The following is a 26,265-nucleotide window of genomic DNA, read 5'->3' as shown; positions in this document are numbered from 1 at the left end:
GGCCCTTTTCCGCTTTGTCTCTTCGGTTGGGGTAGCGGAGGATCTCGGGTGACTTGGTGTCAAGGCCTTAGATTCCGGGGCGGCGACCCTGGTGGTGGTGGCACGATGCTCATGGGCAGAGCTCGTGCCTCGGTGCTGCTCGGTTGCCACGGCCGTGTGGGCGGTGTGGTAGTCGGGGTGTGGCGTTCGGTGACGATGAATGTTGGTCGGGGTGAAAATCTGCTCTATCTTCGGACGGATTGGCGATGACGTAGATCGCTCCCTTCTTGAAGGCGTCGTCGCGACTCTCATTGTCCGTCTTGTTGCTCCAGGGAAAACTCTGATCCTCGGATCGGGCGGTGGCGGTGGCGGTGGCGGTGCTTCGGTGTCGTATCCTTCATGAAGGCGCCGCCTTGAAGCCCAAGGTTCGTCATATGCGGCTTCACTTCTTCGCGATGGCGTGTTCACGGTTGAAGCTTCCCGATGACCCTTGTTAGGGATTGTGCTGTTGTGCTCGGCATCTATGTATTATGTCTTGGGTGTGTGTATTGTGGATGAGTGCGGTTGTACCAGACATTGATGATCATGACTTTATATATAAAACGGGACGAAAGTCTTTTTCAACAATAATATCAACAATTGACCATGTCAATATACCCGTTAACCCTACCGGCGATGCGTCTGTGGATAGGCACGAGGGTCGGATCATACAAAACTTGTAAACGAGGGTCACATGGTCCTAAAATAAGACGAAACTAGTGATTTTGGCCCGGCATTCAGCTACGACGACCGAACGAGGGCTAGGGAGAAAGCCGTGCGGTGCACAAACGTAAAAGAAGGCAATTTGTCACGGTGACATGACCTGACCGGCCGCAGGCGTCGAGAAACCCGTATAATCGCATTCGTGGCCGCAGGATAATATAGTGAGTGAGTGCTGCTTCGGCCTGCCCCTTGCACGCGCGCAGAAGCCGCGCGTCTCCCACCTACCGCGCGCATGGTCACTGGCATTGGCTGACGCCGCCCCCGAGCCGAGACCAACCTCCACCAGACGCGAACGCCGCCGGCGCGGACCGTCGGATCACAGTCACCACCACGGAAGCAGACAAGAAGGCCCAAGCGTCAGTCAACACGACCCCGCGTATATATCCCACTCCCCCCACTTATTCCGAGCAAAACCCAAACCCAGACCCAAACCCCGTCTCCGCGCGCCACATCGCTCGCCGATCGCCGCTTCCAACTCTCTCTCTCTCTACATTTCGTCTCGCCGCGTACGGCCTGAGCGCCACGCCACGCCAAGCCAGCCCGCCGCACTCATGTACCATCCCCCGCTGAATCTCGCCCACCCCCCTCCGATGGCGGCGACCCGCACCGCCGCGCGCTTCGCCGGCGAGCCCTCCAGGGCGCCGGCGGGGCCGACGCGGCCGCGGCCCGGGAGGGTCGCGATGCGCGCCCCTGAGTCGCGGCGCCGGCGTGCGACGGGCGTGCGGTGCGGCGGTGGAGCGGGGTTATTCGGTGATGGGGCTTTGGGGGCTGGGGAGGCGGAGGCGGACGAAGGGGGCAGGTTCGTCGGGTGGTTCCGGGAGGCCTGGCCGTACATCCGGGGCCACCGGGGGAGCACCTTCGTCGTCGTCATCTCCGGGGAGGTCGTCGCGGGGCCCCACCTCGACGGCATTCTGCAGGTACCCGTCGCTCTCCCCCCGAATGGTCCCCCGTGCGCTTTCGCGGAAATGGATGATTCGCATTTCGGTGCTGTGGGTTGACACTTGACAGCGATTCTGCACGCGTGTTCGCCGTTTTGATCGCTTAGTTTTTGGTTTTGCCTCAAACGCCATTTTGATGGGATCGTTCAGCAAGAGGGGGATTTTCGCAGATTTGTTCCGAATTCAGCATGCGCATGCCGAGTTAGGAATTCTTAAGAGGTTGGACGGTGGATCGCATAATCTTGCTGGACGTATTTGAAGAGAGTGAACTTCAGGCCATCTCCACGGCCTCGATTTTCCTATGTCATTGTTCGAGCTGGACAGCACACTTGCTTTCTTATAATAATTGCGCTGCAAAGAAGAGAGCAACGTCAAGAGAGAAACCGACGGCTGGTTGCGATATGAGTGGTCAAGCTAGTTTGATCTAAGTTCAAACCAGCTCTGCCTCCTAAACTGATTTGTTGGAGAGGATAATAAATAAATTAACAGCGGCACGTTTACTTCATGTTAGTTTCATTGTGCCTAGCAGTCCTTGTCATCAAAACATTTCTGTTGAATATTGTTTTTAACAATATCTTGGATGGTGCGGACCCCAGAGAGAAAATGACCCAGTGTCCCGGTGTAAAACCACACATATTTTCCATCTGATAATGGGGTGGTGTCACTGTACATGAAAATTACCAAGAAAAAATCTTGCACCCGGGTAGCTGAGCCTGGGTTTGGATAGGTTGACCTGCTCCTCCTTCTAAAACAAGATTTATAAATAATAAAGATTTTCTGAGGTGTTACCTTTCATGAACCCTGGTCCATGACATTACCATTATGGCTTAACCAGTGTTCATTGGCTGAAATGACAGTTCACTAAAGGTGTAGTTCTGTGTTAATTTAAAGAGCGTAGTTTTGTTGAAATTTCCTTTAAAATGCATTTTTATATACTTTTGACAACTTATGTGTAGTTCCATAATATTGACGTCACTTCAACATGCAGGATATATCGCTTCTACATGGTCTTGGGATCAAATTTGTTCTTGTTCCTGGAACACATGTTCAGATTGATAAGCTCTTGGCTGATAGAGGTTAGCTGAAGATTTGCGCTTTTTTACTGTTTTATATGCTAAAGTGCTTTGAAAAGATACGTCTTTTTTTTGTATAATGAATGTCCACACTATTGAAGTTGCCTGTGTTTGACCCTATTTTTTTATTTGTTTTTTTCCTATATGCCGTATTTGATACGTATTTGGCAGCATATAAGGAAAGTGGGGTGCTTATTTGGGATAAGCATCGCTGAGTGAGTTCTGGATGAAGATTACATATAGACGAACATCCTAATTTTTGTTTTGCGTATATATAGGATATCGAGGGAGATGTATCCAGTCAGTTTAATAGCATAAGTATCGGGTGCATTCCGGTCATAGTTTGTCTCATCTCATCTATGGTTTTTCTATTTTTCGGTTCAGCACACACTTTTGGAAATGGAGATTAAGTATTGAAGTCATTTCTTGGTTCTTGTAGTGTTGATGGTTGGCGAAGTACTGCAAGTAAAAGCTACATAACCAGTGCTGTACTTTGTATTGATGCCGTGGTTGATGATTTGTCTTTGGACATATCTTTTCTTTAAATAGTATTGGTGATTGTACTACATGTTAGCATGGTGGTGAAGGAGCTCACTTTATGAATTTCTCAGGAAAGAAGGCCAATTATGGTGGTCGTTACCGTATTACGGATTCTGATTCATTAGATGCTGCGATGGAGGCAGCTGGCAGAATACGCCTTACTATAGAAGCAAAGCTATCTCCTGGTCCCCCAATGTTAGATCTTCATCGACATGGTGTTAATGGTCGCTGGCACGAAATCTCCGACAATGTTGCTAGCGGAAACTTCCTGGGTGCTAAGGTTAGCATGGCATACTATACCGGTTTTCGGTACCATATCGGTTTCATCTATTTCTAGATGCAATTTTTTTTACTAAGAGTAGTGAAAGGCAGATATAGGGGACCCATCTGACGCTTGAAAGATTAACCCTGAAAGTTGGAGGCGTATTCTTAACTTATTTTTGGCAAAGTGGCCACTGCAAAGTGTAGAGGCCAGTTGGCGAAGTGGCGTTAAGCACCCCTAGTGGTACATGAGGGGCTGTTAACTTATTTTCAAATAAGTATGACTGTCCAATGATAGATGCAGTTGAAAGGGATAATATGCCAATGCACACATCGACTGTACATCAGATCAGACATAACTTAATAACTAACCGAACCGCCAAGTCACACATCAGATGGTACATAAGATCAGACATAAAATAACTAACTGGACCCATCGGGAGGTATTAATATTATGTACTTATATGAGTGTCAAGTTTTGGAATTTGGAACTACTTAGGTAAAGCTTAAAATTAAGATTATGAACCTCTATGTGGCATCTTTTTTCTTTTGCTTGTCTTGAGATAATAATGTTTGAGTGGGTTTGTGTACTTGTTCTGAAATGGCGAACTGAAATACCTCTCTCTTCTTGTGGCAGAGACGAGGAGTTGTTGGTGGCATTGACTATGGATTCACTGGTGAAGTTAAGAAAATAGATGTTTCACGGATAAAAGAAAGACTTGATAGGGATAGCATAGTTGTCGTGAGCAATATGGGATACTCCAGTTCAGGAGAGGTGTTAAATTGCAAGTATGATGTCTACCCCATTCACTTTGTAGCTTTCTTCTTCTTATTCTGCAGTAACACTTCTAAAAATCACTATCAAACAGTTCACATAACTTCACATAAGGAATTTTTTTTATGAAATACAAGATGAGACAGATGCAACATTCTTATCTTCAACATCATCTGATATTAGTGTTACTTTTTCTGACTTTCAGCACATACGAAGTTGCGACAGCATGTGCTTTGGCTATCGAGGCGGACAAGCTTATCTGTGTTGTCGATGGACAAATATATGATGAGCATGGCCGAGTCAATCGTTTCATGTCTATCGAGGAAGCAGATATGCTCATCAGAACACGCGCTAAGCAGAGTGAAACTGCTGCAAATTATGTAAAGGTTGTAGGGGAGGAGGACATTAGTTATGCCCACAATTTTCCTATCAAAGAGGAGAAAGAGCAAGTATGGGTTGGAAGAGATTTCGTCAGTGATTACACTGCATCCTTTCGGAATGGTGTGGGTTTCAATAATGGAAATGGTCTGTCTGGTGAGCAAGGGTTTGCTATTGGCGGGGCAGAGCGGTTGAGCAGATCAAATGGCTACCTTTCAGAGTTGGCTGCAGCAGCATATGTATGCCATGTAAGTTTTTGCTTCTTTCTTGAGTTGGATTTAGGAGGTATAAAAGTGTGAGCTCTGAAGTTGCCACTTCTGCACTAGATTACATGGTTTCTAGGGTTCCAACATTGTTAACACCAAACTTGAATATTATAGGATACTCTTATCTTCCAAACTGCTTTTGGTGTATGAACCATGAGGTCACGGGTTCCTGGAAACAGCCTCTTGCAGAAATGTAGGAAAGCTGCGTACAATAGACCCAAAGTGGTCGGACCCTTCCCCGGACCCTGCGCAAGCGGGAGCTACGTGCACCGGCCTGCCCCCCATCAGTGTGCACCATTATGTCCTATACATATTCCTCGCAAAAAATGTCCTATACATATCATGATGTTAGGCAACTATACTTCTCAAAGAACATTTTTTTACTGAATATATCTTGTTTATTGACCCGAATGGTACTTGTATCTGCCATGTTTCTCCGGGAATCATATTTACTATGGTCCTTGGAATATTCTGTTTCCACGGGGCAAAAGTATATGATGTACATCAGTTCATGTATTTTTTGTATTATTGATGCATTGCTGTTGTTCCTTTTTCCTGATTAGGATCTTCTCATTTTTACATATCAGGGCGGTGTCCAAAGAGTTCATATCATAGATGGCACTGTTGGGGGGTCATTGTTGCTAGAATTATTCACAAGAGATGGTGCAGGAACACTAATAGCAAGGTATATTGAAACTCTTGCTCTTTCCTAGCTGTCATGAAACGTTAGTCTTGATGTGTAAGCCCACAATTGCGTACTTGCAATGCACCTATATGCCTGTTGAGCTATTGATTTATATAAGTTGTTCTGCTAATTGCTCAAAACGCATGCATGCTATCAATGTCACAGCAGATAATATGCGCCACTATTTGAGAATGCCTATGATCTGGAATAGGACATATTTACTGCATATATATATATAGAGGAGCAAAGTGCAGGGAAATAATGTTTTCCACTCATTTAACAGAGATATGTATGAAGGAACGAGAACGGCTAGAGAGGAAGATTTTTCTGGTATTAGAAAAATCCTTCGTCCCCTAGAAGAATCAGGTGTCCTAGTGCAGAGAACAGATGAAGAGGTACCTCATTATCATGCGAACTTTGAGCAGTGGAAACACTAATAGCCTGAGTTAAGACATGCCTCTTTATGAAACTGAACAAAGCATTCTCGTTAATCTTTCAACAGCTTTTGGAAGCACTGAAGTCATTTATTATTGTGGAAAGAGATGGTTCAATCATTGCGTGTGCTGCTCTCTTTCCCTTTTTTGAGGATAAATCGGGGGAAGTTGCTGCTATAGCTGTCTCTGAAGAATGTCGAGGACAGGGTCAAGGAGACAAGTTACTTGGTAAGACTGTTGCAAATCCACCTCTTTAGTCTGCTCAGTAAAGCTATGCAAACCTCTACTTTCAATTATTTGTCACAAAAGTGTATATTAGTTTAATTCTATGTTGCAAACATCTAATCTTGTGGTTGCTGAACCGTGCTGTGCCTTCTTAACTTATTATCTGCTGTAAAAAATTAGCCATGAAAGTAGGCAAAAGCGCGTCAAACAGGCACTAAAGTAGGGTAAAGCGAGTGGGATGAACAGGATTATAAGAATCCACCGTGATCCCAGACGCAGCCTATGACTTCAATACTTAAATTGCACATTAGTAGAAAGCATGGAGGCTGGTAATATTAACTCTAGAACGTTGGCATACTGTTTGTTTTGCTTCTCCTTGTTAACTTTTTTTATGTATACTGTAATCTTAGTCTACCAACACGAAATGAATTAGAACTAGATATTTGGAAGAGAGATTTTGCTTAACCGAGAACTACCTCCATTTCTTGGGAATGTTTCCTATTAATTTTGTGTGTGTATAAAGCAAGAAACTACAAAATCACCACAATTGAGTCTCCACCTTATATGTTGTCACCATTAACTTCATCTTTCTCTAGCATTAATTGTGCACTACAATGGACTAGTGTTTATCAAATACTTATCATGGCTGATCTACTCCTGCAGATTATGTTGAAAAGAAGGCATTATCCCTTGGTCTTGAGAAAATATTCTTGCTTACAACACGGACAGCAGACTGGTATGTAATTATGTTCTAGTTGTGGTCAAATTGCTCTTTAACTTCATCATATTCATTGTTGATGAGCAGCTGTGGTTAATCATGGAATACTTAACAGTTCCTTCGATTAAGAGTCAACCTCACCATCTTCCTTGATGCATCAATAAAACCTGCTATATCTGCTCATATTTTTAGAGTGCATTTTATTTCTGGTGGTGAAAATATGTTCATATCGTAAAGATGCAGTGCCGGATATTTTCTCATGTTTACACTTGAACTTCAACAGGTTTGTCCGGCGTGGCTTCAAGGAATGCTCAGTGGAATCCATCCCAGTGAAGAGGCGAAAGCGAATAAATCTCTCACGCGGATCAAAATATTACATCAAACGGCTCCAGCCAGCAGAGATTGGACATATGGCTGCCAATAATTTTGCGTTGAAATGATCTCTGCAAGCGAACAACATAGGAATCTAGTTGCTGCATATGAGGTTTATATGATAACTTCTGCAGCTGTTGTACAGTATAGAATTGTATATATATAGTATAAAGTCAAGTGAATAGTTGATAACGAGTGTCTGTAGAGTAGGACTAATATTTATCTGGCTGATAGCTGTGAGGCGTCTGATGTTCTCGTGTGACCATAGTAGGAGATGGTATAAAGATCGGTCTCCTTCGGTCCTTCCCGGAAGAAATGGATCTGGCATTCTGGCTGGAAAACTTGCTAGCGAGTTCCTGTCTTGTCTTCGGGTGGATGCACTGAACCGCCGCGCCCCCCCCCCCCCCCCCCCCCTCCCCCCCTCCCCTTGTACCGTTTTAAATATGTAGGGGAATACGGCATATATTTTATTTATTGCGCAAGCTTTTGAACTGTCTTCCATTTTTCAGAATTTTGATTGAGTTTTCTGACACTTCCAAGTATACAGAATACAGTACTAACACGTGTTTTACTCCCTCCGTCCCAATATAAGTGTCTCAGCTTTGTACGAAAGTTGAGGCACTTATTTTGGGACGGAGGGAGTATACTGTTCCACCTGTCTCGTACATGTCGATTTAGTAGAAACAACGAGAATACAACATAATGTCAATGATAAATTTTGTACATGAAGAACCGGACAAAGAATGTCGTAAATTTATGGTTGTAGTGACATGAACATGATATACTAACTAAGAAGTACCCAGTGTATGTGTGTCCCAGTAGCAGTATATGAACATGATTTTCTGGTTGGCTATGCTGCTGCTTGCACGAAGCTGCAAATTGCTCCATCTGTTGCTAACCTGCGCAGAAGAAAGCTCACTTCGCTGCGATTGATGATCAATACGCTTGTTTTCCCCCAAATGCTGCAAGCAACAACGTTGATAGAGCTTTGGAAACGTCTACCTGTGAAGATGGGAAAATATTAGATGATAACTAGTTGATTTACTGCATGGAGCAAAAACTGCAGCTCTAGGTAGCCAAATGTGCATTAATATGGGTGATCAACGGTTTATTGCTAGACTAAGAATAAGCAAGCAAGAGGAACTATGCTTCTATTTATGTAAGATCAAGCGCAACTCAGCAGACATGCTGGCAATAAAGAAACCGCTACAATTTACGACATATTGGACAAGGAAGATCTAACATTGACAAGAATCAGAAAGATCGCCGTAGGAAGGGCAAGGGAGCCCTATTGACTTTGCTTTGTTTGATTGAGAGACAATGAGTTCTGTGAAGTGGATGTCAAGATGATCATTTTTTTGGGATGTGCAGTGACAAAAAAATATCAAATCGGCTCAGTTACGAATAGTACCATTTTCTCCTACATTGTACTTACAATGGTTCTGGTAACAATTACTGCTTGAATGACCAAGCGATCCCATTCCCCTCCACTTCTATTGTTCTGCACTTTCATTATTCTCTTTGTTGCCTTCTCCTTCCAATCAAGCATGGAAAAAGTGGCAGCTGCAAAGGACACCATTGCAGTAGGGATCACTGGCATAATTCATTGAACTGAAAGGATCAGTAAACAGGGCATATATATGTCAAATTGTCACGTTCATGCTTCATGATTGATGTATCCAAAGGTGTAGCTCGCTTGGTGCATGGGTTCAAACCAACACACTAAAACAGCAAATCCTTCACTAAATTAAGTGTTTACAACTGTTCATTTATGGTAATACTTAGATGACTGCATTGCCATGAACATGACACCACTGGTCACCTGGCCTATCTTCACCCCTGGATGTATCCCTTTTCTTTTATCAAACTGAGAAAAATACTTGTTTGTGATTCAAGAACAGACATTTCAAATTGGTACTTTAGGCTTTTTCGCATATATTGAGCAGCCGCAGTCTCAGTTACATGTCAGACCAACAGTACACAGAGCTCACTCCTGAGATTACTCGTGTGAAGCCTTCTAAAACAATAAAAAGGAAACCAACGCGGCGGTAATTAAAATCAGAGTGGGAACAATATGCTAAAAATATATAACATGGATCTAATCTGATGAAGATTGGGAGAAAAAATAACTATCCCCCCCCCCCCCCCCCCCCCCCCCAAAAAAAACAAAATACTCCCTCCGTCCGAAAAGATGATAAAAAGAGATGTATCTAGACTAAGTCTAAGTCTAGATACATCTCTTTTTATCCATTTTGATGACAAGTATTTTCGGACGGAGGGAAACATGTGGCAACCAGCACCTACTACCCCAGTGACTCATTTCAAGTTTACAACCATAGTTTATACAGCCCATGAGCTGGAAATCCCACAACTTCGAATCAAACTTGATACACAGCGAGAAAGTTGCACAAAAGACAACACCCTGGGTACAAAAGTTGCAATCAGATAAAACATGTTGCATGGACTTTCATATGGCTCATCAATAAATAATCAAAATGACTTTAGCTTATTGTGTATGCCAACCCTCAATCTCAAGCGAGAAACACTGTTAGTAAACAACAAGAGGTAGACAATCTTCTACCTTATTCTTTGTGAAACTGGTATAAAAAAGAAAAACCTTAGATTTTCCCAAACATAACTTGAAATACATCACATTTGATTCTACTTTTTTTGCAATATTCATCAACAACTCCTCTATATTTCGCTATATTGAACTATTTTGAATAGTCTGAGAAATCTGGAAGCATTAGTTTATGACAGAGTGATCATGATTTTTCGTTGGAGGTAAAGGTTCTCCTGCGATTTTTTACACAAGTTCAGCAGCTGAGTAAATGCCACTATCTGACATCTCTCAAAGAATAATTTAAGCACTGAAAACCTTTTCAATCAATTTTATTTTAATTTGGCCACAAAAACAAAATTAATGAGACAGTGTCAACAACAGCCTTACAGTTACATGTGGTGCATTTACAGCAAAACTTTTCGTCCAGCAGTCAACTTATCTTCCAGTCTTCCCATGAGACAATATGTCTTGGAAGGCCTTCACGTCATCAACTGAGAAGGAAGGTTTTCTCTCAGCAACCAACTTCATTATCTCTCGGGCATTCCTGTCCTTTTTAATTACCATAAGGCCTTTCAGCAGATTGTGAATGGTATCGACACTTGGAAACCAGTTCTTCTCCATGCTGTCTTTGCACAATCTGAATGCCAAATTAAACTCCCTTCGCTTACATAGGTAATGCACCATTGTCTGGTAAATCCTTTCATTTGGCTTGCATCCCCTCCCATGCATTGCACCAAAGACCGTCTTCGCCATCTCATGCTCACCTATCACAAAAAATCCCTTAATAACCAAGTTATATGTGATCTCATCCGGTGTTATCCCCGCTGCATACATTTTCCGCACCAGATCATTTGCCTGCCAGCCCCTTCTCCTGTTGATCAGGAACTGAATCCTTACATTGTAACTGGTTAGCGTGGGCATGCAACCCCTCAACCTCATGAGGTTCCACAGGCCATCCCCAACCTCACGGTGGCCATTCTTATAGAACGCAGCCATCAGTGTTGTGTATGTGATGACATCTGGCCGCACTCCTTCCTTCTCCATCTCCTGCATTACCCGGTACGCTGCATGGAGCTCCCCCATGTCGCATGCCATCTTCACCACTGTGTTATACGAAATGTCATCCAGCTCAACCCCGTACGTGGGTGATGCCTCGTCCAACAGCTGCAGGGCCTCATCAAAGAGCCGTGCTTGCATCAGCACCTTCATCGTGGCATTGAGCGACTTGACCGTGCGCTCGCACCCGTACATCTCCATCTCCCTGAAGGTCCGGAGCGCGTGCTCCGGCATCCGGGCCCTCCCGTACAGGCCAATGATCCTGATGACGAACCCCTCCCGCCTTCCCTGGGGCAGCGCCTTGTGCTGCTCGAGGATCTCCTCCACGAGGTCATTCCGTCGAGCACCTGCCAGACGCGCCACCGCGTCCTCGAACGCGAACCGGTTCTCGACCAGCACGCGGTTGTCCGCATTGGCCTTGAACAGCTCGTACAGCCGCACCGGGTCTCGCTCGCTCTTGATCCTGACCAGCACCGGCGCCTCGGCGTCCGCGGGCCCTTCCGGCCGCGCCTCGGCGGGGGGCGAAGAGGCCTGGAGGCGGCGCTTGGAGGCCGCGACCGCGGCGCGGCAGGAGGCGATGGTGGGGAAGTCCGGCGGAGGGGAGTGCCCGCCCGCGCGCGCGGAGAAGGGGCGGCAGCGGGGGTGGGAGAGGCCGGCGGCGATGATGGTGAGCGCGACGGCGTCGAAGGCGGCGCAGAGCTTGCGGAGGGCGCCCAGGGATAGCATCTGATCCGCGCGATCCCGGGGCGGAGCGGGGCCAGTGCGGGGCGGCTGGGTTTCCGGGTAGGTTGGGCGGGTGGCTGTTAGTTATGACGGCGGCGTGGAGGCTGCCATGGTCGGGGGCGGAGGCGGGGAGTGGTACTGGATGCGAGAGTTACTTCCACCACGATGGCTGCGTGGATGCGCGACCCACCGTGCAGTCGAATGGCCTCGCTCGCTAAAGCCCACCAGTTCATAGCAGAAAAGCCAGCAAGTACCCAACCTGTTGTTTTGGACCATGGGCTGGTTATTGGGCTTAGGTCGGGCATTCCGATGGACAATGGGCCGAATGAACAGCTGGGGGGTCATATTCTTCAGACAGTGAGTTAGTGCATGTACAATGGTGCTATCTTAGGAATGTCATGTAGGATAAATGATGAAGTGAAGGAGAGATAACTCATAAGAAAAGGCTTGTCTTCTCTTATTTAAAATAAGATAAGAAATGATATCTTAGCACAATATGTGTCACCACATTTTTAGAAATAACTAATTATAAAGATAAGGCTAAGAAATGACCCATTGTAGATATCTTTTTTTATCATCTCTTAATTATATACAAGACCTAAGATAAAACTATCTTATCAATTATTGTACATGCCCTTAAGTTTATCTTTTACTGAAACATTTCTCAAAAAAAAATTACTGAAAGAATCCTAAGCACAGCATTCGAAATAACGTTGTTATTCGGTTTAATGAAAAACAGCAAACAATCATCAGTTTGAAATAAATTTGAAATTTGATTTGGTTGGGGTGCGCCGAGCCAGGCAGTAGTGCAATGCCTAGACGATACACGAGGGTTCTAATGGTAAGCCATTGTGATGAACCCTCCTTCATAAAACATAAATTTAATATCATTGTGAGCACATGGTCTACATATCATCAGATATTAAACTAATAAAAACAGGTATTACACTTGATCTTAGCCAAAAGGCGGAGAAAAATATGAGTTGTGTTGTACAGCCACGCCTCGTTGTATAGAACTCCTCCCGGCCGCGCTTCTCGTCGCTAGTCGAGGTGGTACTACCGCTGCCTTCTCTTCTGTCCCGCTCCAGTCTTTTTTTTTTAGACAACCCCGCTCCAGTCTACGCGGCACGGGGACGCGGGCGGCTGGGCCCAATTCGAGAGCCCAACGGTCTGAATCCGGTTGGAGTTGAAAGCCCATCTGGTCTCTGTTCTATTTCCTTTTGCCTTTTCCCTATCCCTCAAAAAGAATTTTCTTTTTCCCCTGGCCGAACTAAAAAAATCAACCAATAAAAGAAGAAGAAAAGTTGTGATGGATACGGACGCAGTGCTGGTACGCTAGTCAATAAAATAGTTCGGTACGGGCATTATTATGAAAAAAAAAGAAATACAGGATGACCCGTGGCTTTCGAAAATTACATATTTTCTACCATTTCTAAAGGCAACTTCAACGGGGAGACCCAAACGGACACTGTTTTTGTCCGCTTTTCGTTCGTTTGAGTCACCCATCTGTGTGTCTGTGTCCGCTTTTTTATTTGGGTCGGCCTGTGCGCCCAACAGGAAGCAGACTCGTTTTGTCCGTGTCCGCATTGGCATTAAATCGAACACCTTGTGGGCGAGCTCCCACGTCGCCCCGCGCCGCTCCTGTGCTGCAGCTCTCGCCGCGCGCGCCCTGCCGTGTCCTCGGCGCCCGCTCGCACGTGGCGCAGCTCGCCCCGGCCCCGGGCCCGCCGCGCCCGCGTGCCTCGCGCTGCAGCTCGCCGCGCCCGCCGCCGCTCATGCACGCCGCGCTAGCCACCATGCTCGCCACGTTGATGATGAGCCCGTCCATGCCCACGTCGCCGTTGGGCGCGGCCAGCGGCGGCGCCTGGGACCTGTACGTGGGCTGGTGGAACGGCCACGCGCACTGCCCGGCGCACTGCGTCGCTGGGTTGCCAGCCCACACGTAGGCTGTGCCGGACTTGGCGTCCACGGTCCCGTGTCGGCCGCACCGGCTCATGCAGAACCCCTCCACGCCCACGTCCTGCGCCGTGAGGACCAGCCCATACGTAGGTACAGCTAGTGGATGCTGCTCCACCACTGGGACACGGAAGGCGCCGGGGACGCGCGGGACGCGGCGGAGAGGAAGAGAAGGAAGTCGGAGACGATGGCCTTCTGCGCAGCCGTGCTAGCGTCGCCGTGCTCGCCCGCCCGTGCTCCTGTCGCCGCGCCAGCTCCGCTCGTGCTCGTCATCACGCAGCCGCTAGCTGACCCGCGCGACGGAGCTTGAGCGCTGCGTCGGGCACGGCGCGAGGAGCGAGGCCGGGCGCAACTCGACGGGCGGCGGCGCTCCAGCTCCGGCTGCTACGATGGTCGGGGTACGGGGGAGGCAAGGCGAGGCCGGGCACGGGGAAGGGGAGGCGAGACGAGGCCGGCTGCCGACGTGGGTGTACGGGGGCTGGGCAGAGAAAAAGGAGGAGAGAGATGTAAGGTGGTGAGTCTGTGCCAGGTGGGCCGGCCTCGCATGCAGCGGATGAGGAGGACGTAAAGAGCGCCCGCTTTGTGTCCGTCTCGAACCCAAATGCAACCTAAATTTACGTTTGAAATGGATCCGCGCGGACACAAAGCGAACAAAAAATAGAAACGGATCAGCGCCTTGGGCAGTGTTTTTTGTCTGCGCAAATTCAAACGGACATGCGCGAATGAAATGAGTCCGTTCATTAGAGTTGCTCTAAGCCTGTCGTGATGGCATTCCGTCCAGCCTACGCGGCATGGAGACGGGCAAAGCCACATGCAGGGCGCCTACTGACTCGTGCGTACATCGATGGTAGACAGGAGAATCATGAACTCATGATGCGGTGCAGGTGTATTCCATCCTAGATGGGACAAAATCAGCCATCAGCTTCGGAAGAGAAGACGGGCCTTGCTTTCTCTACACGTGCTGCTGTTGGTCCTGTGTGTACATCAGTACATCACCTCCCGTTTGGGGGTATATTCTGCGTTGCAAGATCGCTAGGAGGATAGTGTTGTCATATGCATTGGACTCTGCTTTTTTATTTATCTAAGAACCTAAATCATTATACCTAATTTGACAGAAAATGCTATAGTAGAGATGCTACATCTTTGGTGCGCCAGAACGAACGATGGCTCTGTTGAGTAAAAAAAGCAATTTCTCGATTAGATTAATCCACAAGTAAATCATTAGTATGACATTGACACAAATAAACACATACTGATATTCAGTCAAGCAATTAAACCCTCATCTCTTCTCAAGCTTCAATAGCATGTAGAAGAGAAACCCTTATAAAGAGGTCCAACTTGTCTTCCACTTCCGGGGTGAGACTAAACTTCCCACTCCACCTAGTGCTAATAAACCCACATGAGCCCTCAGAGATTTTTCAGAAATTGCTATATGGGCCTAGAGCCCATCTCAAATTTCAGCAATCCCCCATCAGATCTCGAGGGGCCATTGTGTTCTCTGTTCCAATTGTTGTTTCGATATACCAGTGTTTCAGTGAAGACCTGTTAAGGCTGAGCTTCACCTAGAGCAAGTAGCTACACTCCTTCACAACTAAACAATGGACTATGGCTTGAATTGTCAGTTTGGCGTAAAGAAGTTTCACCACATGTCTTACTAGTAGTGGGCTGCCGAAGGCTGACCCCCCGGGTGGAGCATATAAGTCACACTCCTGGCCTATTCATGAGTTTACTAGAGATCATCCCAATCTCATAGACCGTGACCAGCAGTCAGGCTCACATAGGTGTGTTCCTCTAAAGATCGCTCCGTAGGAAAGCATCTTGCTTACATAAGCTTTGGAACTCATTAAGACAATAGTCATCCTACCATACAGTCTTGAGAGTATTGTATCTCCAACGCAGTGGGTTAGTATAGTTAGTCTCCTCAGTTCACCACTGGCTTGTTTTCTCAGGTCCTACTTCACGGGATCTTCGATCACATAGGTTGGGTTACCATCATGGCAACTCATGTGGGTCTCATACACATCTCCCTCGATGCATTATCTATCACAACGCGTGATAACCCTTTCGTAAAGGGATCTGCCAGATTCTTAGCCATATGGACATAGTCCAACACTATCACTCCGGAGTTTCTTAATTTTCTGACAGCTTTTAATCTCATTCTTATGTGTTTGGTGGACTTCATGTTGTCCTTTGAACTCTTCACCTTGGTGATGACAGTCTGATTGTCACAGTTCATAAGGATAGCCGGAACCGGATTATCAACTAATGGCAAGTCCATCAAAAGATCTCGAAGCCATCTCGCTTCAACACCAGATGTGTCTAATGCCGTTAATTCTGCTTCCATTGTCGATCTTGTTAAGATCATTTGCTTGCAGGACTTTCAGGAAACGGCGCCACCTCCAAGAATGAACATATACCCAGTTGTGGCCTTCATCTCATCAGCATCAGAGATCCAATTTGCATCACTATACCCTTCAAGTACCGATGGGTCTCCGGTATAGTGAAGTCCATAGTTCATAGTACCTTTCAGATAGCGCATAACTCGTTCAACGACATGCCAATGTACATCACCCGGTTTGGAAACAAACTGGCTCAGTTTGCTCACAACAAACGTGATGTCGGGCCTCGTTGCGCTCGCTAGGTACATCAGTGAACCAATGATTTGAGAGTATCTCAACTGATCTATAGTCGTGCCTTTGGACTTTCGAATCAACATGCTAGGATCATATGGTGTTTGAGATGGTGTGCAATCCGAATATCCAAAACGACTCAACACCTTCTCAACATAGTGGGATTGCAGAAGTGTAATCCCACCCTCATTATCTCTCAGTAGCTTGATGTTCAAGATAACATCAGCCACACCAAGGTCTTTCATCTCAAAGTTCTGAGACAGAAACGACTTGACCTCCTCAATGACTTTGAGGTTGGTTCCGAATATCAGTATGTCATCAACATACAAGCACAGTATAACTCCTTCGCCCCCACCATGGCGATAGTATACACATTTGTCAACCTCATTAACAACGAAACCAACAGATGTCAGAGTTATATTAAACTTATGATGCCATTGCTTAGGTGCTTGCTTCAGGCCATATAAAGATTTCAGCAACCTACACACCTTTCTTTCCTGACCATCTATCACAAAGCCATCTGGCTGTTGCATGTAGATTTCCTCGTTTAGCTCTCCATTCAGAAAAGCCGTCTTAACATCCATCTGGTGGACGAGAAGACCATGCGAGGCTGCCAACGAGAGTAATACTCGAATGGTGGTCAGTCTAGCCACAGGTGAATAAGTGTCGAAGAAATCTTCCTCTTCTTTCTGGTCATAGCCCTTGGCCACAAGCCTAGCCTTGTACTTTTCAATCGTACCATCGGGCCTAAGCTTCTTTTTGAACACCCACTTACATCCTAATGGTTTGCAACCATAGGGATGCTCAGTGATCTCCCATGTCCCGTTAGCCATGATGGAATCCATCTCGCTACGGACCGCATCCTTCCAGTAGTCAGCTTCTGGAGAGGCATACGCTTCTGAAATAGAAGTGGGAGTATCATCCACGAGGTACACGAAGAAATCATCACCAAAGGTCTTTGCAGTCCTTTGTCTCTTGCCCCTACCAAGGGTTTCCTCGTCATCCTCAGGATTTTCATCATGTGTTTGTTCATAATAATTCATAGGAATGGCAGGCTCAGGAGTCTCCTCAGATTCCTGTATGGAAGTGCTTTGCATATCTCTCATAGGAAAAATATCCTCAAAGAATGTAGCATCCTTAGACTCCATAATTGTACCAACCTTCTGGTCAGGTACCTCAGATTTCACTACTAGAAATCTATAGCCAACGTTGTTCTTAGCATAGCCTAAATTAACGCAGTCCACAGTCTTGGGTCCAAGCTTACGCTTTTTGGGGATCGACACATTAACTTTCGCCAAACAGCCCCAAGTACGCAAGTACGAAAGTGTTGTCCTTCTCTTCGCCCATTTCTCATAGGGAGTGATCTCATTATCCTTTGTCGGAACTTTATTCAGGACATGACATGCCGTCAATATAGCCTCCCCCCACCATGCCTTGGATAAACCCGATGTATCTAACATGGCGTTAACCAAATCAGTTAGAGTACGGTTGTTCTGCTCGGCAACCCCGTTTGACTGGGGTGAATAGGGAGGCGTCCTCTCATGAATAATGACGTGTTCCACACAAAAGGAGTCAAACTCACTCGAGAAGTACTCTCCACCATGATCTGATTGGACTCATTTAATTTTCTTTTCAAGTTGATTCTCGACTTCTGCCTTATAAATTTTAAAGTAGTGTAGAGCCTCATCTTTAGTATTTAACAGATACACATAGCAATATCTAGTGGAATCATCTATCAACGTCATGAAGTATTTCTTTCCACCTTTAGTCAACACACCATTCATCTCACAAAGATCAGAATGTATGAGTTCTAATGGTGCCAAGTGTCTCTTCTCCGCAGCCTTGTGAGGCTTGCGAGGTTGCTTAGCTTGCACACATGAAAGGAACTTAGAACCTTTGGCTAAGGTGAAACTCGGGATTAAATCCAACTTGGCTAGTCGCGTCATAACACCGAAACTAATGTGACAAAGACATGAATGCCAAACTTCAGATTCATTAACATTCGAATGAATATTGTTCACGACTTTATTACAAAAATCTGCGAGGGAAAGGCGGAACATCCCTCCGCTCTCATAACCTTTTCCAACAAAGAGTCCATATTTCGTAACAACTAATTTATTAGACTCGAAAACCAACTTAAACCCTTCTCTACATAGAAGGGAGCCACTAACGAGGTTTCTTGATGGCGGGGACATGCTGCACGTTCTTCAGCTGCACGATCCTTCCCGAAGTAAACTTCAGATCGACCGTGCCAACACCATGAACAGAAGCACTCGCGCCATTCCTCATCAATACAGACCCGTGGCCTGTGACTTGGTAAGAAGAAAACAATGAAATGTCAGCACACACATGAACACCTGCACCTGTGTCCACCCATCAATCGGTGGACTGAAACACTGAAAAAACGGTAAATAAATTACCGTACCCAGTGTTGGGGAACGTAGTAATTTCAAAAATTTCCTACGCACACGCAAGATCATGGTGATGCATAGCAACGGGAGGGGAGAGTGTTGTCTACGTAACCTTGTAGACCGTTCGCAGAAGCGTTATATCAACGCGGTTGATGTAGTCGTACGTCCTCACGTCCGACCGATCCAAGTACCGAAAGCACGGCACCTCCGAGTTCTGCACACATTCGGCTCGGTGATGTCCTCGCCTTCTCGATCCAGCAAGAGGGGCGAAGTAGTAGATGAGTTCCGGCAGCACGACGGCGTGGTGACGGTGTTGGTGAAGAACAATCTCCGCATGGCTTCGCCTAAGCACTACGAAAACTATGACGGAGGATAAACTAGAGGGGACGGGGTTGCCGGCACACGGCTTCGTGTTTCTTGATGTGTCTTTGGTGCTAGCCCTACCCCTCTATTTAATGTTGAGCCCTGGGGTCGAAACTTGGAGTAAAAGCCTCCTCAAAGTCGGTTTCACCCGAAAGGCAAGAGTCCTTCTCGGACTCCAAGGCTAGACGCCAGGGTTCCCGGCGTCTACCGCCTAGACGCCAGGGTTCCTGGCGTCTAGCCTCTGGTCTCCGCAAAACTTCCTTTTGCACTTTCCAAAAGCCTCGTGGGCTTTCCCCTTTGGCCCAGATAAAGTGTTCTCGTGCCCAAACATTTCAGGAATCATCCGGAACCCCTTCCGGTGAATTCCAGAACCCTTCCGGAGATCAAACACTACTATCCCATATATCAAACTTTATCTCCGGACCATTCCGGAGTTCCTCGTCATGTCCGTGATCTCATCCCGGACTCCGAACAACATTCGGTCATCAACATACATAACTCATATAGTACTATATCGTCAACGAATGTTAAGCGTGCGGACCCTACAGGTTCGAGAACTATGTAGACATGACCGAGACACCTCTCTGGTCAATAACCAATAGCGGGACCTGGATGCCCATATTGGCTCCTACATATTCTACGAAGATCTTTATCGGTCAGACCGCATAACAACATACATTGTTCCCTTTGTCATCGGTATGTTACTTGCCCGAGATTCGATCGTCAGTATCTCAATACCTAGTTCAATCTCGTTACCGGCAAGTCTCTTTACTCATTCCGTAATACATCATCCCGCAACTAACTCACTAGTTGCAATGCTTGCAAGGCTTATAGTGATGTGCATTACCGAGTGGGCCTAGAGATACCCCTCCGACAATCGGAGTGACAAATCCTAATCTCGAAATACGCCAACCCAACAAGTACCTTTGGAGACACCTGTAGAGCACCTTTATAATCACCCAGTTACGTTGTGACATTTGGTGGCACACAAAGTGTTCCTCCGGTAAACGGGAGTTGCATAATCTCATAGTCATAGGAACATGTATAAGTCATGAAGAAAGCAATAGCAACAAACTAAACGATCAAGTGCTAAGCTAACGGAATGGGTCAAGTCAATCACATCATTCTCCTAATGATGTGATCCCGTTAATCAAATGACAACTCATGTCTATGGTTAGGAAACATAACCATCTTTGATCAACGAGCTACTCAAGTAGAGGCATACTAGTGACACTCTGTTTGTCTATGTATTCACACATGTATTATGTTTCCGGTTAATACAATTCTAGCATGAATAATAAACATTTATCATGATATGAGGAAATAAATAATAACTTTATTATTGCCTCTAGGGCATATTTCCTTCAGTCTCCCACTTGCACTAGAGTCAATCTAGTTCACATCGCCATGTGATTTAACATCAATAGTTCACATCACCATGTGATTAACACCCATAGTTCACATCGACATGTGACCAACAACCAAAGGGTTTACTAGAGTCAATAATCTAGTTCACATCACTATGTGATTAACACCCAAAGAGTACTAAGGTGTGATCATGTTTTGCTTGTGAGAGAAGTTTAGTCAACGGGTCTGCCACATTCAGATCCGTAAGTATTTTGCAAATTTCTATGTCAACAATGCTCTGCATGGAGCTACTCTAGCTAATTGCTCCCACTTTCAATATGTATCCAGATTGAGACTTAGAGTCATCTGGATCAGTGTCAAAACTTGCATCGACGTAACCCTTTACGACGAACCTTTTGTCACCTCCATAATCGAGAAACATATCCTTATTCCACTAAGGATAATTTTGACCAATGTCCAGTGATCTACTCCTAGATCACTATTGTACTCCCTTGCCAAACTCAGGGCAGGGTATACAATAGGTCTGGTACACAGCATGGCATACTTTATAGAACCTATGGCTGAGGCATAGGGAATGACTTTCATTCTCTCTCTATCTTGTGCCGTGGTCGGGTTTTGAGTCTTACTCAACTTCACACCTTGTAACACAGGCAAGAACTTCTTTTTGACTGTTCCATTTTGAACTACTTCAAAATCTTGTCAAGGTATGTACTCATTGAAAAAACTTATCAAGCGTATTGATCTATCTCTATAGATCTTGATGATCAATATGTAAGCAGCTTCACCGAGGTCTTTCTTTGAAAACTCCTTTCAAACATTCCTTTATGCTTTGCAGAATAATTCTACATTATCTCCGATCAACAATATGTCTTTCACATATACTTATCAGAAATGCTGTAGTGCCCCCACTCACTTTCTTGTAAATACAGGCTTCACCTCAAGTCTGTATAAAACTATATGCTTTGATCAACTTATCAAAGCGTATATTCCAACTCCGAGATGCTTGCACCAGTCCATAGATGGATCGCTGGAGCTTGCATATTTTGTTAGTACCTTTAGGATTGACAAAACCTTCTGGTTGCATCATATACAACTCTTCTTTAATAAATCCATTAAGGAATGCAGTTTTGTTTATCCATTTGCCAGATTTCGTAAAATGCGGCAATTGCTAACATGATTCGGACAGACTTAAGCATAGAGACGAGTGAGAAACTCTCATCGTAGTCAACACCTTGAACTTGTCGAAAACCTTTTTGCGACAATTCTAGCTTTGTAGATAGTAACACTACTATCAGCGCCCGTCTTCCTCTTGAAGATCCATTTAATCTCAATGGCTTGCCGATCATTGGGCAAGTCAATCAAAGTCCATACTTTGTTCTCATACATGGATCTCATCTCAGATTTCATGGCCTCAAGCCATTTCGCGGAATCTGGGCTCATCATCGCTTCCTCATAGTTCGTAGGCTCGTCATGGTCAAGTAACATGACCTCCAGAACAGGATTACCGTACCACTCTGGTGCGGATCTCACTCTGGTTTACCTACGAGGTTCGGTAGTAACTTGATCTGAAGTTACATGATCATCATCATTAGCTTCCTCACTAATCGGTGTAGTAGTCACAGGAACAGATTTCTGTGATGAACTACTTTCCAATAAGGGAGCAGGTACAGTTACCTCATCAAGTTCTACTTTCCTCCCACTCACTTCTTTCGAGAAAAACTTCCTTTTCTAGAAAGGATCCATTCAAAGCAACGAATATATTGCCTTCGGATCTGTGATAGAAGGTGTACCCAACATTTTCTTTTGGGTATCCTATGAAGACGCACTTCTCCGATTTGGGTTAGAGCTTATCAGGTTGAAACTTTTTCACATAAGCATTGCAACCTCAAACTTTAAGAAACGACAGCTTAGGTTTCTTGCCAAACCATAGTTCATACCGTGTCGTCTCAACGGATTTAGATGGTGCCCTATTTAATGTGAATGCAGCTATCTCTAATGCATAACCCAAAAACGATAGTGGTAGATCGGTAAGAGACATCATAGATTGCACCATATCTAATAAAGTACGGTTATGACATTCGGACACACCATTACACTGTGGTGTTCCAGGTGGCGTGAGTAGTGAAACTATTTCACATTGTTTTAACTGAAGGCCAAACTCTTAACTCAAATATTTTACCTCTGTGATCATATCGTAGAAACTTTTATTTTCTTGTTACGATGATTCTCCACTTTACTCTGAAATTCTTTGAACTTTTCAAATGTTTTAGACTTGTGTTTCATTAAGTAGATATACCCATATCCGCTCAAATCATCTGTGAAGGTCAGAAAATAACGATACTTGCCGCGAGCCTTAACACTCATCGGACCGCATACATCAGTATGTATTATTTCCAATAAGTCAGTTGCTCGCTCCATTGTTCCAGAGAATGGAGTCTTAGTCATCTTGCCCATGAGGCATGGTTCGCAAGCATCAACTGATTCATAATCAAGTGATTCCAAAAGCCCATCAGTATGGATTTTCTTCATGCGCTTTACACCAATATGACCTAAACGGCAGTGCCACAAATAAATTGCACCATCATTATTAACTTTGCATCTTTTGGTTTCAATATTATGAATATGTGTATCACTACGATCGAGATCCAATGAACCATTTTCATTGGGTGTGTAACCATATAAGGTTTTATTCATGTAAACAGAACAACAATTTATTCTCTTACTTAAATGAATAACCGTATTGCAATAAACATGATTAAATCATATTCATGCTCAACGCAAACACCAAATAACACTTATTTAGGTTCAACACTAATCCCAAAAGTATAGGGAGTGTGCGATGATGATCATATCAATCTTGGAACCACTTCCAACACACATCGTCACTTCACCCTTAACTAGTCTATGTTCATTCTGCAACTCCCGTTTCGAGTTACTACTCTTAGCAACTGAACCAGTATCAAATACCGAGGGGTTGCTACGAACACTAGTAAAATACACATCAATAATCTGTATATCAAATATACCTTTGTTCACTTTGCCATCCTTCTTATCCGCCAAATACTTGGGGTAGTTCCGCTTCCAGTGACCAGTCCCTTTGCAGTAGAAGCACTTAGTCTCAGGCTTAGGACCAGACTTGGGCTTCTTCACTTGAGCAGCAACTTGCTTGCCGTTCTTCTTGAAGTTCCCCTTCTTCCCTTTGCCCTTTTTTTTGAAACTAGTGGTCTTGTCTACCATCAACACTTGATATTTTCTTGATTTCTACCTTCGTCGATTTCAGCATTACGAAGAGCTTGGGAATCGTTTCCGTTATCCCTTGCATATCATAGTTCATCACGAAGTTCTACTAACTTGGTGATGGTGACTAGAGAATTATGTCAATCACTATTTTATCTGGAAGATTAACTCCCACTTGATTCAAGCGATTGTAGTACCTAGACAATCTGAGCACATGCTCACTGCTTGAGCTATTCTCCTCCATCTTTTAGCTATAGAACTTGTTGGAGACTTCATATCTCTCAACTCGGGTATTTGCTTGAAATATTAACTTCAACTCCTAGAACATCTCATATGGTCCATGACGTTCAAAACGTCTTTGAAGTCCCGATTCTAAGCCGTTTAAGCATGGTGCACTAAACTATCAAGTAGTCATCATATTGAGCTAGCCAAATGTTCATAACATCTGCATCTGCTCCTGCAATAGGTTTGTCACCTAGCGGTGCATCAAAGACATATTTCTTCTGTGCAGCAATGGGGATAAACCTCAGATCACGGATCCAATCCGCATCATTGCTACTAACATCTTTCAACTTAGTTTTCTCTAGGAACATATCAAAAATAAAACAGGGGAGCTAAACGCGAGCTATTGATCTACAAAATAGATATGCTAATACTACTAGGACTAAGTTCATGATAAATTAAAGTTAAATTAATCATATTACTTAAGAACTCCCACTTAGAAAGACATCCCTCTAATCTTCTAAGTGATCACGTGATCCAAATCAACTAAACCATAACCGATCATCATGTGAAATGGAGTAGCTTTCAATGGTGAACATCAATATGTTGATCATATCTACTATATGATTCACGCTCGACCTTTCGGTCTCAGTGTTCCGAGGCCATATCTGCATATGCTAGGCTTGTCAAGTTTAACCTGAGTATTCTGCGTGTGCAAAAACTGGCTTGCACCCGTTGTAGATGGACGTAGAGCTTATCACACCCGATCATCACGTGGTGTCTGGGCACGACGAACTTTGGCAACGGTGCATACTCAGGGAGAACACTTTTATCTTGAAATTTAGTGAGAGATCATCTTATAATGCTACCGTAAATCAAAGCAAGATAAGATGCATAAAAGATAAACATCACATGCAATCAATATAAGTGATATCATATGGCCATCATCATCTTGTGCTTGTGATCTCCATCTCCGAAGCACCGTCATGATCACCATCGTCACCGGCGCGACACATTGATCTCCATCGTAGCATCGTTGTTGTCTCGCCAATCTTATGCTTCCACGACTATCGCTACCGCTTAGCGATAAAGTAAAGCATTACAGCGCAATTGCATTGCATACAATAAAGCGACAACCATATGGCTCCTGCCAGTTGCCGATAACTTGGTTACAAAACATGATCATCTCATACAATAAAATTTAGCATCATGTCTTGACCATATCACATCACAACATGCCCTGCAAAAAAAAAGTTAGACGTCCTCTACTTTGTTGTTGCAAGTTTTACGTGGCTGCTACGGGCTTAAGCAAGAACCGTTCTTACCTACGCATCAAAACCACAATGATAGTTTGTCAAGTTGGTGTTGTTTTAACCTTCGCAAGGACCGGGCATAGCCACACTTGGTTCAACTAAAGTTGGAGAAACTGACACCCACCAGCCACCTGTGTGCAAAGCACGTCGGTAGAACCAGTCTCGCATAAGCGTACGCGTAATGTCGGTCCGGGCCGCTTCATTCAACAATATCGCCGAACCAAAGTATGACATGCTGGTAAGTAGTATGACTTATATCGCCCACAACTCACTTGTGTTCTACTCGTGCACAACATCAACGCATAAAACCTAGGCTCGGATGCCACTGTTGGGGAACGTAGTAATTTCAAAAAAATTCCTACGCACACGCAAGATCATGGTGATGCATAGCAACGAGAGGTGAGAGTGTTGTCTACGTACCCTCGTAGACCATTCGCGGAAGCGTTATATCAACGCGGTTGATGTAGTCGTACGTCTTCACGTCCGACCGACCCAAGTATCGAAAGCACGGCACCTCCGAGTTCTGCACACGTTCGGCTCGGTGACGTCCTCGCCTTCTCGATCTAGCAAGAGGGGCGAAGTAGTAGATGAGTTCCGGCAGCATGACGGCGTGGTGACGGTGTTGGTGAAGAACAATCTCTACAGGGCTTTGCCTAAGCACTACGAAAACTATGACGGAGGATAAACTAGAGGGGACGGGGTTACCGGCACACGGCTTGGTGTTTCTTGATGTGTCTTTGGTGCTAGCCCTACCCCTCTATTTATATGTTGAGCCCTGGGGTCGAAACTTGGAGTAAAAGCCTCCTCAAAGTCGGTTTCACCCGAAAGGCAAGAGTCCTTCTCGGACTCCAGGGCTAGACGCCAGGGTTCCTGGCATCTAGCCTCTGGTCTCCACAAAACTTCCTTTTGCACTTTCCAAAAGCCTCGTGGGCTTTCCCCTTTGGCCCAGATAAAGTGTTCTCGTGCCCAAACATTTCGGGAATCATCCGGAACCCCTTCCGGTGAATTCCGGAACCC

The 26,265-nt window shown here is 45.2% G+C and overlaps 2 protein-coding genes and 1 non-coding gene across 4 annotated transcripts; 1 reads left to right on the top strand and 2 right to left on the bottom strand.

Moving 5' to 3' along the window:
* Positions 1–1,134: 1,134 nt before the first annotated feature.
* Positions 1,135–7,898, top strand: LOC125520305 (putative amino-acid acetyltransferase NAGS2, chloroplastic). Its single transcript, XM_087537840.1, has 10 exons — positions 1,135–1,658; positions 2,668–2,755; positions 3,364–3,572; positions 4,191–4,342; positions 4,534–4,954; positions 5,560–5,657; positions 5,941–6,052; positions 6,160–6,319; positions 6,980–7,052; positions 7,318–7,898. The coding sequence occupies exons 1-10, from the start codon at positions 1,293–1,295 to the stop codon at positions 7,472–7,474; spliced, it is 1,836 nt and encodes a 611-aa protein (XP_087393966.1). The 5' UTR covers positions 1,135–1,292; the 3' UTR covers positions 7,475–7,898.
* A 152-nt stretch (positions 7,899–8,050) lies between these two features.
* On the bottom strand, positions 8,051–11,944 carry LOC125523089 (Tetratricopeptide repeat (TPR)-like superfamily protein). 2 transcript variants are annotated; one of them, XR_007290100.2, is made up of 3 exons: positions 10,357–11,944; positions 8,842–8,969; positions 8,051–8,408 (listed from the first exon to the last, which is right to left on the bottom strand). XR_007290100.2 is itself a non-coding variant. In XM_048688135.2 (2 exons), exon 1 carries the CDS (start codon positions 11,749–11,751, stop codon positions 10,405–10,407), a length of 1,347 nt encoding a protein of 448 aa, XP_048544092.1. In that variant the 5' UTR covers positions 11,752–11,944; the 3' UTR covers positions 8,051–8,408; positions 10,357–10,404. The 2 variants fall into 2 exon arrangements, 1 of the variants encoding a protein (XP_048544092.1); XM_048688135.2 differs by lacking the exon at positions 8,842–8,969.
* A 585-nt stretch (positions 11,945–12,529) lies between these two features.
* On the bottom strand, positions 12,530–12,728 carry LOC125526231 (U2 spliceosomal RNA). The gene has a single exon (XR_007291640.2). It is a non-coding gene; the product is annotated as a U2 spliceosomal RNA (small nuclear RNA).
* Positions 12,729–26,265: the final 13,537 nt, after the last annotated feature.

This window comes from Triticum urartu, chromosome 7A, assembly GCF_056163025.1.
Source record: "Triticum urartu cultivar PI428250 chromosome 7A, HENAU_Tu73, whole genome shotgun sequence".
NCBI lineage: Eukaryota > Viridiplantae > Streptophyta > Magnoliopsida > Poales > Poaceae > Triticum > Triticum urartu.
This window is presented reverse-complemented; position numbering and strand designations above follow the sequence as displayed.

Bases quoted from the DNA above. Each gene is read 5' to 3' on its own strand.
- LOC125520305 (XM_087537840.1), top strand. From the start codon at position 1,293: ATGTACCATCCCCCGCTGAATCTCGCCCACCCCCCTCCGATGGCGGCG. The intron at 4,955-5,559 runs GTAAGTTTTTGC...TTTACATATCAG, and splicing joins CAGCAGCATATGTATGCCAT to GGCGGTGTCCAAAGAGTTCA. The intron at 6,053-6,159 runs GTACCTCATTAT...ATCTTTCAACAG, and splicing joins TGCAGAGAACAGATGAAGAG to CTTTTGGAAGCACTGAAGTC.
- LOC125523089 (XM_048688135.2), bottom strand. From the start codon at position 11,751: ATGCTATCCCTGGGCGCCCTCCGCAAGCTCTGCGCCGCCTTCGACGCC.